Genomic DNA, 16,425 nt, shown 5'->3' with positions numbered 1-16,425 from the left:
AAGTTCTAAGTCCCTTCCCACATTGACATTCTATGTTCTAAGATTATTTCTAGATCTGAAGACAATATCCCTCCCAGCTCCAACATTCTAAGGTTTCCTCCAGCTTTCCTACTTTCTGATTCTATGTTCTGGCCCAAACCCTGTTTTCACAGATTATTACACCAAACCTTCCAAACCAAAAGTGTTTCTTTTCTTTTTTTGAAAAAAAAATTGGCAATTGGGGTTAAGTGACTTGTCCAGGGTAACACAGCTAGTAAGTGTCTGAGACTAGATTTGAACTGAGGTCCTCCTGACTGTCTATCCACTGCACTGCCTGGCTACCCCATGTGTTTCTGACTTTAAAATCCAACTGTCCTTCAGGTTTTTCTATGAACTTTGTTTGCATTCATACAAGGCCAACATCCGAGAGAATTAAAAATTCTGTTTAATTAGGTACTTTGTTAAGCACTTAAATGGTATCCATTACAGACTTCCTTTCTTCCCCTCCCATCCTCATTGCTATCCATCCCTTGTGGTATCTGAGAGCTAGGTACTTCTCAGATCTTTCCCAGTCACCATGGAAGAAGGACCTGGATAGCAAAGAAAGATAACAAGGGATGTAGAGGATCACCAGGAGGAAAGAACAGCCCCAGAAAAGCTCCTTGCATCATTCCCAGACACCCCCATTTTGGATGGAAGCTTCCTCATCTCAAATCTCATTCTGGGTTATCTAGATTACCAAAACCTCTGTCAACATATGTACAAGTCCTTGAGCTTAACAGCTCAGTGGATGCCCATGAACAAAAGAAAGTGTAACTTTTAATGAGTTTTGCTGATCATTTTCAGCAGAAATAATTGGAAGACAGAACTCTGGGATTCCATTATAAAGCAGGGATCCATTTCTTGTCACTGTTGTAGATAAAAGACTGTTTTCCAGGGAATTCAGGCTTGTAGGTAGCTGGAGAAAAAAAACAAAGACACTTTTTAGAGATTGAAATCTGGCTCCTAAAATAAGTCATCACTCCCAGCTCAGGGCACCTCATTGTCTCCCAACTGGGGAGATAATCCCTCCAGGGGAAGCAGCAGATTGCAGAGGGGCCGGAGCTCTTTGAGGCAAAGCTGAATGAATTGATGGTACCCTTTGTGACTCAGCCTCCGAGTAACCAAGGTTGAGAAAGGGGCTGTTCTTTGGAAAACTGGAGGTCTAGGATGGCATGGAGTAGTAGAAAGAAAGCAGGACCTGGCTTTATGTTCTGGTGCTAATCCCTGTCTGTATGAACTTGGGCAAGTCACATAAACTCTCTGTGGCCCTCATTTTCCCCATGTGAAGAATGAAGGGCTTAAATTAGATCAGGGGTTTTAAAATTCTGGGTCCCAGGTGAAAGCTCTGGACCTCTCCTCAGAATAAGAGTTTTAAATAATTGAAAGAAATGTTCCATTCTATCAAGAAGCAGTTAGAAATAAAGATGTCACTTTTCTCCCCCATTCACATTCATGGAGCCCCTGCAATCTTTCCTGGCCCAGTCATCTATCATTTACTGAATTAGAATTTTCATTCTTTTCAGTTCCAACTTCAGACCAGCCACCTTTCTCTTTGGTTGTACGATTAACCCCTTCATGGTCTATGGACTCAGGTCGAGAACTGCTGGACAAGATGATCTCCAAGATCCCTTTCAGGCACTATACCTTTTTTTTTTTTTTTTTTTAGTATTAGTGCTACATCTTATTAATTCATTCCTGGGATTTGGGTTTAAGCCTCCAGCTGTATACTTATTAGTTGTGTGAGTCTAAACCTGGGCTTCTTTAAATGTTTAATGCAGATGAAATTGCTTGCCCTGCATCCCTCATAGGGTAGTTGTAGTGATCAAAGGAGATCAGGGATTGGAAAATGCTTTTTTTATCTTACAATACCATTTCACTGGACTCCCTAAATTCCTGAGGCTGCTTAGCCCATTCTGCTCAGCCCCATGGTCATTGATCACAGGATACAAAGGTTCTCCCAGCATCCCCCACAAAGACAAGGAGGCAGGGGGAGGAGAAGAAGGAAGGAAGAGAATCTGAAGACTTGCTCTTCACTGAAGGTAATAATAATAATAGCAATAGTAGCAGACATTTATGTAGCACTTTAAAGTTTGTAAAGTGCTTTGCAAATATTCATTGATTCAAAAAATCATTTTAGCCTCACAAGAACTTTGAGAAGTAACTGTTATTAATAATCCCATTTTACAGATGAGGAAACTGAGGCAGGCAGAAGTGAAGTAACTTGCCCAGCATTACACTGATAGTAAATGTGTGAAACTGAATTTGAACTTTCTAACATCAGCTCTAGCTCCCAAGTAACCATGGGAGACACCCTACAGGAAATGGACCCTATCTACTCTCTGAGCCAATGAGGGACCCTCTCAGGACCATGTTCATATGTAGGCCCAGTGAGAGGGAATTCTGCATGCAAGGAGCTGCTTGAACTTCAATGGGAACACATAGAGATGAAATTATTTTCATTCTCCATATGGCTAAGCTTACATAAGTGAATGCAAAGACTTGGTGTTTATGGAAGATTTCATTTGGGAAACCTAGGGAGGTCGGACTGTCAGAGTTTCCAGAACCCTCAGTGATCCTCTAATTCAAGGCTGTGATTTTCAGAGCTCATTTTCCAGCTTTCCCATCCATGCTCTTGAGGCACCTGCCTATCAGGCTGGTCCTTTCAGGTGGGGATTGACTCCTGGACTTCTGAGCTCTTCACTGGCTGTTTCCCCATAGTGGAAATGCCCTTCTTCCTTGCTTTCTCTTCCTCTTGGAATCTTTAAGCTTCTTGAAAGGTTCCACTGACTGGCTACCACCAACAGGAAGCTGATCTCTCTACAGTCTAGTGCTCCTTCCTTCCCCAGATTATCCTGTATTGATGGTATTGATCCTGTAGAATGCAGGCTCCCTGAAGGCAAGAACTAACTCTTGCCACATCCCTCCTATATCGTCAACCCTAACCTTGCCCCATTCTTGGTTTATTTTTATCTCTATACCTAATACACAATTGGAGCTTAATAAATGTTCTGAACTGAATTGAATTCAAAGGACTAAAATGAGGTCAGGGATACTCACAGACAGGAGATATCTGACCACTGGGTCTTTTTGCTCCAAATCCAGGGCTTTTTCTACTAAATTTCATGACATCCATTGACTAGGTCATAAAGGACGAAGTGTAAGCTTTCTTAGGTTCTTTAGCCACCATCAAATGTTTCACAAACACCAACTTCAAAAGGAGTTCAGTCTCATAGATGTGGGTGCTTGTGGTCTCTACCAGCCTCAGTCATCATCCCTCCACACCTTAGGAGATGGCTTCACTTCTTGTTGTGGCCAAAACAAAGCTTTGTCTGAATCTTGAAAGGTTCATTGCTCAGCCTGTGCAAAGCTGTTCTTTGTAGTCTATCAGAGCTTGCATCCAAATGGCTTGACCTTTGCTACCACACAACACGTGCATCATCATCATTACTAATATTATTATTGTCCATTTCAGTTGGAGGATAGGAAAAATAACTTATGTTTATATAATGCTGTGTTTATATAAAACACCTTTCCTATGTTATCTCATTTGAAAGACCTTAGCTTCAAAAGGCCAGATCTGCCATTGTATCAGTGCCATCTTCAGTTATTCTGATCGCTATCTGGCCCCTGGACCCAGATGGCTTGAGAGGAAACAGAGAAGCTGGTGACTTTGCACAGCTCTCTCTTCCACTTAAATCTAACAAGCGTGCATTTCATGGCATCACCTCCCTGATATCAAGGAACTCTTCAAGAATGATTATTGTACTTTGTTCTTGAAGAGGAGTAAAACGATACCACTGTGTTAGAGTCAAGTGTGTCCAAATATGGCTGATCAGACCTATAAAAGCTCAGAATGTTCTGCCACAGGTTAGATACAAATAGTCTGTGTGAACATTTTGGGTGGATTCTTTAACTTTGCACATCTCTGAGCTAATTCAATTCTGCTTTGCTCAGAGAGCACAGCATTTTCTCTCATGACAGCACGCCATGCTGGGGCATGTCCTGTGCCAGTGTCTCCCATATTATACAATCAATACTAAAGTTCTTTTTTAAATTTTTTTTAGCTGAGGCAATTGGAGTTAAGTGACTTGCCCAGCATCACACAGCTAGAATGCTCAAAATTCTTAAGAGAGATCTTAAGAGTGTCCATGTGTCACTTTTTCTGACCACCTTGTAAGCTCTTGTTCTGTGTGAACTCTCCATAAAATAATTTTTTCAGCAAGTGTACATTTGGCATTCAAACGATATGGTCAGCCCAATAAGAGAATCTGAAGACTTGTTCTTCACTGGAGGCAATAATAATAATAATAATAATAATAATAATAATAACTAGCAATAGTAGCAGACATTTAATTTAAAAAAGGGACCTCTGGTCTGGTATCTTATCCTGCCAGGTGATCTTCAGAATCCCCCTAAGACAATTCAAATGGAAGTGAGTCGGTTTCCTGGCATGGCACTACAGACTGTCCAAGTTTCACAGGCAGTCAGTAAACCCGATCAGTACAATGGCTCTGTAGACATTCAGTTTAGCATTCAGTCTAATCCCTCTCCTCTCTCACACTTTCCCTTTGGAGTCTCCCAAACACTGAGATAGCTCTGGCAATGCGTGTGTCAATCTGTTTATCAATGTGGTCGTCCCAGAAAAGTTCACTGCCAGGTAAGGGAATTAACTTATCCACAGCATTCAAAGCTTCACCGTTTGTTGTAAGGGATGGTTCCACATATGGATAGTGTGGTGCTGGCTGTGCTTTCTTGTTAATCATTAGGCCAAAATTAGCTCAAGCAGGAGAAAATTATCTATCAATTCTGCACAATCATCTGCAAACAAAAAATCATGAACCGACACTGCCTCCACTTTAGTTTGGTTTATAGCCTTTTCAAGTTGAAGAATTTGACATCAGTGACTTTGGATTCCATGTTCGTCTTCATCAAAAGTGTTTGACAACATGGCTGAAAACATGAGAACAAGTACGTAGTCTTATTTTACTCCACAGGTGCCTGGGAAAGCTCGAGAGCTTTGCCCATTGTCCAGAACCCAGGCAAGCTTGGCATTGTGAAACTGGCATACTATACTGATGAACTTCTCTGGGCAGCCACATTTTAACATAATTTTCCATATGCCCTCACAACTGACAGTACTAGTGACTTTGGTCAAATCTACAAATGTTGTATACAGACCTCTGTGCTTCTGGGATTTTTCCTAGAGTTGTTGGGCAACAAATACCATATCGACTGATCCTTGGCCCCTTCTAAAGTCACTGGCTCTCAGGTAGATGACCTTTTTCCTAGGTATAGGATCAGCTTATTAAGGAGGAATTTTGCCAACAATGACTAAGAGAGAGACCCTCCTGTGATTGTCACAGGACAATCTATTTCTTTTGCTTTTATAAAAATGGACAATGGAGGCATCCTTGAATTCCTGTAAATTTCAGCTGGAATAGAATCAGCATCTGGTGCTTTACCACACACAAAAGTAGCCCAATGGCATTCAAAACCTCTCCTTCAAATGAAACTTCAGCTAGGGAGGAACTGATTTCAACTTAAGGTGAATGGTCAGTGGCTTCAGCACTGATTGATGATGATCTGTTGAGAACACTATGGAAGTGTTTAGCCCATCTCTCCAGGACCATGTCCTTATCACTAATCAGTGTGACTCCATCAACACTGAGCAGTTTAGGTGCACACCATAGGTGTTTGTTCCATAAATAGCCTTCAGGGAATCATAAAAATTCTTTGGATTGTTATCATCAGCATAAAACTGAATTTCATCTGCCTTCTTCCTGAGCCAAGAACCCTGACTCTCTCTAAGTTTCAATTGTGCTTTATTTTTGATGGAATCAAATACTACCTTCTTAGAAATGGATGAACTATCCCGCTGGCACATCCTGTGGAATTCTCATTTTTCATTTAGCAGCTTCTGAATTTCCCCATAATTTTCAGCAAACTGGTCTTGATATTTGGGTGTGCTCTGACCCAGATGTGCAAATGTAGCATTATACACCAAAATCTCTGAAAGCTGTCCACTCCTTTTCTGCTCCATTGTTGCCAACTATGTGTTGGCTCAACTTACTTTCCAAGTTAGCAACAAACTGTTCCCTCTCAAAGAAGCACTCTGATCTGTTGACATTAATTCTTCTTGTAATCTTTTGGCTTTGGATCTGCTGCTTTGTTGAATGTTAATATTCACATTAGAGAGGAGAAGTCTATTATCCGTCCAGCATTCTGCTCCACACACTGTCTTCACCTCTCTCATATCTTGTCTCTTCTCCTTACTATCACCTAGTCTATTAAATGTCAATGCTTGCCAGTACATCCATGAAATTTTATTGTGTTTAGGTAAATAGAATACAATGTCAGTGATGAGATCACGAGATTCACAAGTCTTCAATAGTAAATGACCATTGCTGTTGCTGTTTTAACTCCATTCTTCTTAAGGACTCCCAGCCGTGTCTGGTAGTCTAAGTCTATTCTAGCATTAAAGTCACCCAAAATTATCAGCCTGTCCTCTTTTGGCACATTGATGATAAGGGTCTCCAGGTATTCATAAAATTTTTCTTTGATCTCATCAGTTTGTCAGGATGAGGCTTAAGCACTGATGATGGTGGTGTGGCGTTTTCCTGCAAGTGGCGACTGCATTGTCATGAACCTGTCATTCACTCCTTTTGGAAGGCATGTGTGCTTGTTTACTAGATTAATTTTGACTGCAAAACCTACCCCAGATTCACAACACTCCCTTTCACTGTGGCCACTGAAGAAAAACATGTATCCATGTATACTTTGCAAACTTTAATATTCTAAATGCTAGCTGTTCACTTTTGATTTGTGATCAGAAAGACCTGACTTCTCAGCTACTCAGTAGCTGTGTGATCTTTGTTTCTCACCTAGGGAAATCATAGTCCCTCCCTTACAAGGTGGTAGTGAGGAACGAGTAAAATAAGAGGCAAAAAGTGATTGCAAACTGTAAAGTACAACAGAAATGTGAGCCCTAACTTCCTAAACATTGAGCCTCAGTTTTTCTAGCTACCAAATGGAAACAATTAGAGAACCTACCTTTGCTCCAAGGATGCTGTGAGGGAATATATGTAAGTAAGTACTTTTCAAATCTTAAAGCATTATATAAATGCAAACTTTTAGTAGTTGCATCATAGCCCTAATTTTACAGGGGCGAAATCTCAGGCAAATAGAATGCACTGGTCAAGGTCACACACCTTGAAGGGTCCTAGCTGAAGAAGCTTTGCTTGAATGCTGCTCTCATGATAGATTCTGCCTTGGCCAACTGTACCAGCATCAGGAAACATGTATTAAGCACCTACTAAACACAGAGTACTCTTCTAGATGCTAGGGAACATGCTGAATTTTGATAAGAAACAGTCCTTCCTTCAAAAGGCTTGGTCTAAAAGGAGGATAAGGGACATGCCCAGGGAAGTATTACATGATAAGCACATTAAAGAAAATAAAGCAAAGTCTGGGAAATCAAAGGAGGATTATCCTTATTGACAAGGGAAACTTTGCAGGGCAGGCTTCCTGAACAATAGAGCACAATAGTTGGGCCTTAAAGGGTAGGCAGGACATCCCCTGACAGAGAGACAATGGAATTAGAACATGGATTGAGACACATTTTGTTTTCAAACATGGTCAATGTGAGAATTCGTCTTGTTTTACTGTACATTTTTGTGACCCCGGTTTTGTTTTTCTTGCTTTCTCAATGGGGAAGGGGAGAAGTGGGAAAGAAGATTGTTTTTTGGGGGGGCAAGATAGATAAGGCCTCAACAAGGGAATTCAACAAGTTCATTCAAAGATGAGGGAAGGCATTCTAGGCATATGGAACAGCACTCATGAGCAAAGGTAAGAAAGTGGGAAAAAACAGGTGCAAAGGGCATCCAGCTTGGCCAGAGCTTAGCTAAGCAAAGAGAGGCAGATTAGAAAAGCTGACACCACCAAAAAATAATTTTCTTTTGACCATGGCAGCTCTCTCCCTCATAGAGAGCTAGAAGGGCCACCAGGTACATCTACTGAAGGATGCCCAGCAATGAACACGTGGCGTTCTGTACTGACATGGTTGAAAAGTTAGAATGGCCAATAATCCTCAATTATTCTGTTTTGAAACAACTGAAAGCAACATTCACAATCATCTTACTTGGGCCTGGAAAACCACCCTGGTTTGAGTTATATGTCCAGCGCTCCGTGCTAGACACAAATGTGGCACTGGATATGTAATGCTTGCAGGGGCCTCTGTAGTTCACAATATCATATTGACCAGGACCTGGAACAGGAGGCTTTGGAAGAGGAGGCAGTGGGAATGCAGAGAAGGTCAGGGTGCATCTTTTCCTGTGGAATGACAAATGTGAACATTTCATTAAAATCTGTGATCATTATGAAGAGTGTGAAACAATATATTATGGGATAAGGAGAAGAACTCAGGGATGAAGTCCTGGGTTCCAATCTTGCTCTCGCCATTTATAAATAAGCTGGATTGGGTCAACAAAGGTAAATCACTTCTCTTCTCTAGGCCCCAATTCCTTATGTAAAAATGAAGATGATCTACTTACTTCATACCACTAATAAAATGTGTATAAATTGCTCCAGAGAAACATAAAAGCTCCTTATTCATGACAGCTATGCTATAAGGCCCCACTAAATGCAGAGCCTTGGATAATACAAGGAGAAATATAGTGCAGTCCCTGCCTTCAGCTTATAGTCTAGGAATAGATAAAATTTAGAGCAGGAGATGCCTTTATATATTATATATATGTATATACACACACACACACCTATATATATACATATATATGTAATAGCTTTTTATTTTTCCAAATACATGAAAAGATAATTTTCAATATTCACCTTTGCAAAACTTTGTGTTCCAATTTTTTTTTCCTTCCCTTCCCTCTTCCTTCATCCCCAAGACAGAAAGCAATCCAATGCAGGTTAAATATGTGCAATTCTTCTAAACACATTTCCATATTCATCATGCCATGCAAGAAAAATCAGATGAAAAGGGAAAAAAGAAAACACAAGAAAGAAAAAAAACAACAACAAATAAACAGCAACAAAAAAAGCAAAAATACTATGCTTTGATCCACATTCAGTCTCTATTGTTCTCTCTCTGGATGTGGATGCACTTTCCATCCCAATTTTATGGGAATTGTGTTGAATGACTTCATTGTTGAAAAGAGCCAAATCCATCACAGTTAATCATCATATAATTTTGTTGCTGTGTAGCTGTGTACAATTTTCTCTTGGTTCTGCTCACTTCACTTAGCATCAGTTCATCTAAGTCTTCTCAGGCTTTTCTGAAATTAGCCTGCTCATTATTTCTTATAGAACAATATTATTCCATTACTTTCATATACCATAACTTAGTTAGCCATTCTCCAACTGATGGGCATCCACTCAGTTTCCAGTTCCTTGCCACTACAAAAAGAGCTGCTATAGACATTTTTACACATATAGGCCCTTTTCCCTTTTTTATGACCTCTTTGGGATACAGACCCAGTAGAGACACTGCTGCATCAAAAGGTATATATAGTTTGACAGCCCTTTGGGCATAATTCAAATTGCAGGAAATGTCTTTTTTCAAAACCCTTCTTAACGTACCTCCTTTGCCTATCTTCTTACACCTTATTCCCCAACAAAGTCTGCAATCCAATGACACTGACTGGTCTCCTGGCTGTTGCATGAACAAAACACTTCATCTCTTGGCCCTGGGCCTTGAAAGGCTTTCCCTCTTCTTCGCTAACTACTGACCTCCCTAGCTTTCTTTAAGTGTCAGCTAAAATTCTTTTACAGGAAGCTTTCCCCAATCCTTCCTCATTCCAGTGTCTTCTCTCTGTTAACTCCGATTCATTTTATATACAACTTGCTCTGAATATATGTTTACATGTAGTCTCCCCCATTAGATTTTAAGCTCCTTGAGGGCAGGGATAGTCTATTGCCTTTTTTGTATCTCTAGTGCTTAGCACATAACCTGGCACATAGTAGTCACTTAAGGAATTTGAACTTAACCCTAGACAATAGGGAGTCATTGAAATTCATTGAGCTGGGAAGCAACCTTAATAGTAAAATGTTTTATTTAGGTCAAATTATTGTGGCCGGATGCTAGAATGGATTTAAGGGAGAAATATTGGAGGCTGATAGATTGATTAATACTCTCTATTGTCCATAGAGTTTGGGGCTTATTCATTTGGGCCAGATTCCAGGGGTCCCACCCTTACTTAAACTCACTTCAAGCCACAGTAAGATTTCTCATCAATCTTGCTTTCATGCTGAGGAAGCCAGGTCTTTCCAGTCTCGGTTTTGGATCCGCCCAGTAGTCCAGCCCTTAACTCCTGTTTTCATAATCCACTTGCCTAGACTCCAAAAGATCTACAGATCGACAAATCTTTTCTTATACTAACCTTTCTTTATCCAAGGCAGACAACCTCATACTCCCAAACTATGAAAGTATATAGGAAGTTGCAGCTAGAAGAGTCCTTAAATAATTGAATAACACAGAATGCTAGGGCTGAAAAGGATTGTAAGGTAGCAAATTGCCCAACACCTTCATTTTACAGATTTTTTTTTAAACAAAATATCTACCATTTTTCTTCTCCATCTTTGCCTCCCAGGATTCTGGAGCTCCGTGGGCTGGTTTGCTCAGACATCTCCCTCATGTAGACAGTTTGACAAACACATTTCTTTAACCAGCAACATTATATATCAAAAAACCTCATTTTATACTGGTATTGCTCCCACCTCAACCAGAGATTCTTATTTAAAAGATGTTACTTAATTACAATCAAATTAAAAGGGCATTTCCATATACAGAGTAGAAAAGAAAAAAGAGAATAGAGAATTAGATATAAAACTGAAGAATTTTTCTTTTTAATTATATTACATATTATATATATATATGCATATATATATATAAAATTACTTTTAATTTATATTAAAATACAGTTCAAACTGTAGCTTTCCAAGCTATCTTACTTTTCTGTGCTTCTTCCTGGCCTTCCTCATGTTTTCTTTTCATTTAAAAAATTATTCTTAAACAACTTTCTTTCCTTTTCCTTCTTTCTCTCCTGTTCTATTCTCCATTTTATTCCAGTAGGGTGGGGGCTGGAGTGTAGAAAGTTCTTGTTTTAAATAAGTGTGTGTGTGTGTGTGTGTGTGTGTGTGTTTAAATAAAATTAATTCCCACACTGGCCACAAGCATGGGTACCCTCACATCCATATACCCTTGTTTATAAACAGGAAGAGGGTTGCCACATAAAGACATAGAGAAACAAATCTGAGGACCCCTCTGCCCATTTCTCCATAACTGTTGATGTCCGAGCTCACTATAGGGGACATTCAAAGCAAGCTGGTTCTAAAAACCACCTATGGTCAAGGCAGGTGTCCGTAGTGTGGGTGAGTCACACACAAGCATCAAGCTCCCTGAGCCTGCCCTAGCTGGATGCTACACGACCGGGACTTCAGAAAAAGCGGATCCACCCAGAACTGGGGATGGGCAGAGAAAAGCCAAAGGGAAGCCAGGAAAAGTTCAGGCTCCTCTGTTGGGGAACTACCCATGCTGAGCCAGCAAGAGTGTATGCATCTGGACCAGAGACTCTGGATTCAGATCTCAGCTCTGACGTTCTCTCTGTATGACATACTGAATAAATCACTTCGCTGATCTGTGCCTCAGTGGGTCAAGATGAACTCAAGAGAGCCTTCCTAGCTCCAAAGGCATGACCCTCTGATGGGCAGGAGAGACAAGTTAAGCCCTAGGGCCCCAGATAATTCTATCCTTGAATGAGGGTGTGATTTCCCTAAAGTTCCCTTGTGAGGACGAAACAAGAGTGTGGACCAGCACCTCTGGCCCAAAGATGGATCACCCTGATTAGGGTGATACCCCTCACTCTACCAGCTTACAGGTCAGAGGTGGCCTCTCAAAACCAGACTGGGCTTGACCTTTGAATGGAGCTCCAAATGCTCTCTGAATTGCATCATGGGATTTGGAAATAGAAGCTTCTTACACTCATTTTATAAGGCAAGAAACTGAGGATCAGAGGAAAGCAAATACTGGTACCAGAAACACAGGGTAACAATTCAAACTGAGCCTGGAGCTGAGAGACAGCCGGGATCACATCCAACACTGCTCTATGACAACAGGCCAGGATGTAGGTCTTTCTGAATCTCGATTTTGCCATTTATAAAATGGATGAAATACCTCTCTATAGAGCCTCACTTGTAGGATTGTTGTAAGGATCACATGAGGTCACAGGCTTGGATTCCTTTGTGAACCCTGAAGCTCTAAAGGCAGATTAGAGGTGCCTTAATATTAATATTAATAATAATAATTTATATTATTGTCCAAGGTCATATAGTAAGAAGAACTCAAATCTCAGGATTGCCAGATCATATAGAGCTGGATCAGGCTTTCAGGCAATCTCTTATATTCTTGATTGACTTCAAGGCTAGGTGATGTCTCTATCACTAATTTAGGATCTAGGAGGGCCCTTAGAACCCAGGAGGTCAGAGCTGGGAGGGCCCTTAGAACCCAGGAGGTCAGAGCTGGGAGGGCCCTTAGAACCCAGGTTGTCAGAGCTGGGAGGGCCCTTAGAACCCAGGAGGTCAGAGCTGGGAGGGCCCTTAGAACCCAGGTTGTCAGAGCTGGGAGGGCCCTTAGAACCCAGGTTGTCAGAGCTGGGAGGGCCCCTAGAACCCAGGAGGTCAGAGCTGGGAGGGCCCTTAGAACCCAGGAGGTCAGAGCTGGGAGGGCCCTTAGAACCCAGGATGTCAGAGCTGGGAGGGTCCTTAGAACCCAGGAGGTCAGAGCTGGGAGGGTCCTTAGAACCCAGGAGGTCAGAGCTGGGAGGGCCCTTAGAACCCAGGAGGTCAGAGTTGGGAGGGCCCTTAGAACCCAGGAGGTCAGAGCTGGGAGGGCCCTTAGAACCCAGGAGGTCAGAGCTGGGAGGGCCCTTAGAACCCAGGAGGTCAGAGCTGGGAGGGTCCTTAGAACCCAGGAGGTCAGAGCTGGGAGGGCCCTTAGAACCCAGGAGGTCAGAGTTGGGAGGGCCCTTAGAACCCGGGAGGTCAGAGCTGGGAGGGCCCTTAGAACCCAGGAGGTCAGAGTTGGGAGGGCCCTTAGAACCCGGGAGGTCAGAGCTGGGAGGGCTCTTAGAACCCAAAAGGTCAGAGTGAGAAGGAACCTAAATTCCTTACTTTACAAAGAAGGAATCTGGGGTTTGGAGAAGAAGAGGGTTTTATCTAAGATGAGGATCTCCCATGATTTGCTGGGCTGGCTGGGAAGCACCTATTCAAAAGGGAAATGTGCCTGAGGAGCCCAAATTCCCCTCCTTGCCCTCCCCCTTGGTCTGCCCCAGAGCGTCCCAAAGGGAGGGTATGGAGTTCTCTTGGCCTCGCTTTAATCCCGGCCTGCTCCTGTCCTGACTTGTGGCTCCCTCCCCCTCCTCCTCCACTGGCCATTCTGCTGTCCTGGGAAATTGCTGAGTCTGCAGCCTGCCCTGTCTTGAAACTGACTGGGTTGCTAGATTGCTGAAGGGCCAGAGTGAGATCCTGGCTGCAGACCCCCACGGCCTGGGACTCCTCCCCACACATCCGCTCTGGCCTCAGTGGAAGAGGCCATCTAAGGGACTGGGGCAGGGAGCTGCCCTTGGTCAGGAGAAATCTGGGGCTCACCCCGGCCTATCACTTAGGAGCTGCATGAGGGTGGGCCAGCCACAGAGGGCTTTAGTTCCCTCCACAGCAGCTGGGGAATACTAAACCTAGTATCACCGACTGCCAGTGTTTTGTGAGGAATACAGCCCCAAAGGCCTTGTACCTGTCAGTTATTCATATGATTAGCGGTGTGAGAAGGAGGTGTACCTGCTGCTCTCTAACCCTCCCTTCCCCCAACCAGGGTTGTTCTGTGGATGTTGTTATTGAACTCAATGTAACCACCATTCCAGTGCCTCCTCTGATCTTTCTCTTTGTGTATTTGAAGAGCCATCAAGCAAACGACAAGCCTTTATTAAGGGCATACTACGTGCCTGGCATAAAACAAAAAAGGAACCGGTTCCCAAACCCAGGGAGCAGATCCAGTGCGACCCACTTACTCTGTCAAATCCAGTGGCTTCCTAGTCGCTCCAGGATAAAATGTAAATATAGCTGTGTAGCTTCTGAAATCTTACACAACCTAGCCCTTTTTTTTTTCTTTTAGGCAATCAGGGCTAAGTGACTTGCCCAGTGCCACAGAGTCCTCCTGTCTCCTGTGCCACCCAGCTGCCTCTCCCATTCTGTCTTACCATTATCACTGGATATTCAAAGACCAAGGTGTCCCACTGCATCCAAGGCCACCTCTGTCAGCTAGATCTGGCCATGGCACCCAGCTGGCTCTGGAGGGTAGGGTCACCTCGCACAGCCTCTCTCACTTCAATCCAACTGGCTCACATGGCTTGGTATCACTTCCCTGATGTCATGGTCCCCTTGGGGAACAGAGGTCAAGCCACAATAACAATATCTAACCAGATTCTCTCTGTTCTTCACTTGGGAGGTCACCTCCCACCTCCATGCCTTTGCATTGGTTGTCCTTCATGCTTAGAATGCGCTCCTTCCTTGCCTCCTCCAGCACTTAGCACAATTCCTGATAGGCACAAATAAGTGTTTATTTTCTGTGACTAACTGACCTCTTAGAATCCCTTTATTTCTTTAAGACCAGTATCCTCATGCCAAAGTCTTCCCTGATACCCCAACTGCTAGTGCCCTTCTTCCCTCCCAAATAACCTTGTATTTCACTCTGGTATTATATTGGTTGTTGTTCAATTGTGCCCAACTCTTCATGACTCCATTTGTAATTTTCTTGGCGAAGAAACTGGAATAGTCCACCATTTCCTTCTCATTTTACAGGTGAGGAAACTGAGGCAAATAGGCTTAAATGGCTAGGAAGTATCTGAGGCTATCTTTGAACTCATGAAGATGTATTCCTGCTTCCAGGCCCTGCACTCTATGCACTATGATGCCCTCTAGTCACCCATACAATATTTGTACAATTCACTTTATTTGCATGTTGTATGTACTTATTGGGGGGGAGGAAGGTAAGGGAACAAGCATTATTTAAATGTCTACTATGTGACAGGCAGTCTGCTAAACTTTACAAATATCTCATTTGAACTTACCAACAACCCTGGGAAGTACATACCATTTTTACCTCCATTTTACGGATTAGGAAACTAAGGTAGACAGAGGTTAAGTGATTCATCTGACATTACCTGCCAGTAAGTGTCTGAGGTGGGATTTGAACGGCATTGTATCTTCTGCTCATTAGTAGACATTTTTAAAGTTAGACTAGATCAGAGTGGCCCATGAGCCAAATGGATTCTACAACTCTCCAGGGTACAGCCCAAACCAGATTACACTTCTTGATTTTAATGTGTTGATGTACTAATAAAAATAATATATGTCTATATATGTCTATAAATATATATGTATATATAGTGGTTCTCTAAGTCAGTGTGTGGCTGGCAAAGATCGCTGTGCACTAGTTACCGATTCCCATTTCTCTTGGAGTTTGACAACTCTGGGCTAGGTAATAGCTTGTGCAATATAGGCTGAGGATTCACTAAATATTTCTTATACACCTTCCATGTATAGAAATTAGAATCAGGTGATCTCACCTCTGACACTTCCTCACTTTGGGACTTTGGGTCAGAACCATATTCATCTTTAAAACCATGGACAGGATGATGGGCTGAGTGTCTCACCCATGAGATTCCTGGGAAGGCTCCCCAGACTAATGTGGTCTAAGTTAACCCCCAAACCTTAGACAGGTTTAACCTTTAATAACTCAGACTCTGAGTTTGCCCTGGACAGAAGGAACTTCCCAGAGCACTCTAGGGGCCACTCTCCACAAATCCAAAGACTCCAAAATGGGATCTTCTCAATCCTCAAAGAATTTTTATTCTCCTGGGAAATGTGCAAAAATCCTGTTCAGGACAGCTTCTCCAGCAAAGTGGATAAAGTGCTGGACTCTGTATCAAAAAGACTCTGGATTCAAATTCTGCCTTTGGCTATGTGGTGCAGTGGATAGAGCACTGGGCATGGAAGCTCTCTGAGATTCAACTCTGAGTTCTAATCCAATCTCTGAAACTTCCTAGCTGTGTGACTCTGGGCAAGTCACTTCATCCTGCTTGCCTCAGTTTCCTCATCTGTAAAATGAATTGGAGAAGGAAATGGCAAACTATTCCAGTATTTTTACCTGGAAAATCCCAAGTGGAGTCACAAAGAGTCTAACAGAACTCGACAATAGCAACAAGCTTATGTAACCATGAAGACTTAATCTTTCTGAACCTTATTTTTTTAATCTGCAACATGGGGACAATGACAGAAATAACCAGGCACCTTTTTGTACCAAACACTGGGCTAAGCACTTTTACAAATATACCT

General features: G+C 42.4%; 1 protein-coding gene across 2 annotated transcripts in view; it reads right to left on the bottom strand.

Annotated features, from left to right (window-relative positions):
• Positions 1 to 406: 406 nt before the first annotated feature.
• The window catches only part of STPG1 (sperm tail PG-rich repeat containing 1), a 92,399-nt gene continuing 76,380 nt past the window's right edge, over positions 407 to 16,425 (bottom strand). For both annotated transcript variants that reach the window (XM_074305842.1, XM_074305843.1), the window contains 2 exons: positions 8,159 to 8,349; positions 407 to 937 (listed from right to left, as the gene is read on the bottom strand). In XM_074305842.1, coding sequence (XP_074161943.1) covers positions 861 to 937; positions 8,159 to 8,349 — 268 coding nt within the window. In that variant the 3' untranslated portion in view covers positions 407 to 860. The remainder of the gene's footprint in view (positions 938 to 8,158; positions 8,350 to 16,425) is intronic.

The sequence above is a fragment of the Sminthopsis crassicaudata genome, chromosome 3 (assembly GCF_048593235.1).
Source record: "Sminthopsis crassicaudata isolate SCR6 chromosome 3, ASM4859323v1, whole genome shotgun sequence".
Lineage (NCBI taxonomy): Eukaryota > Metazoa > Chordata > Mammalia > Dasyuromorphia > Dasyuridae > Sminthopsis > Sminthopsis crassicaudata.
This window is presented reverse-complemented; position numbering and strand designations above follow the sequence as displayed.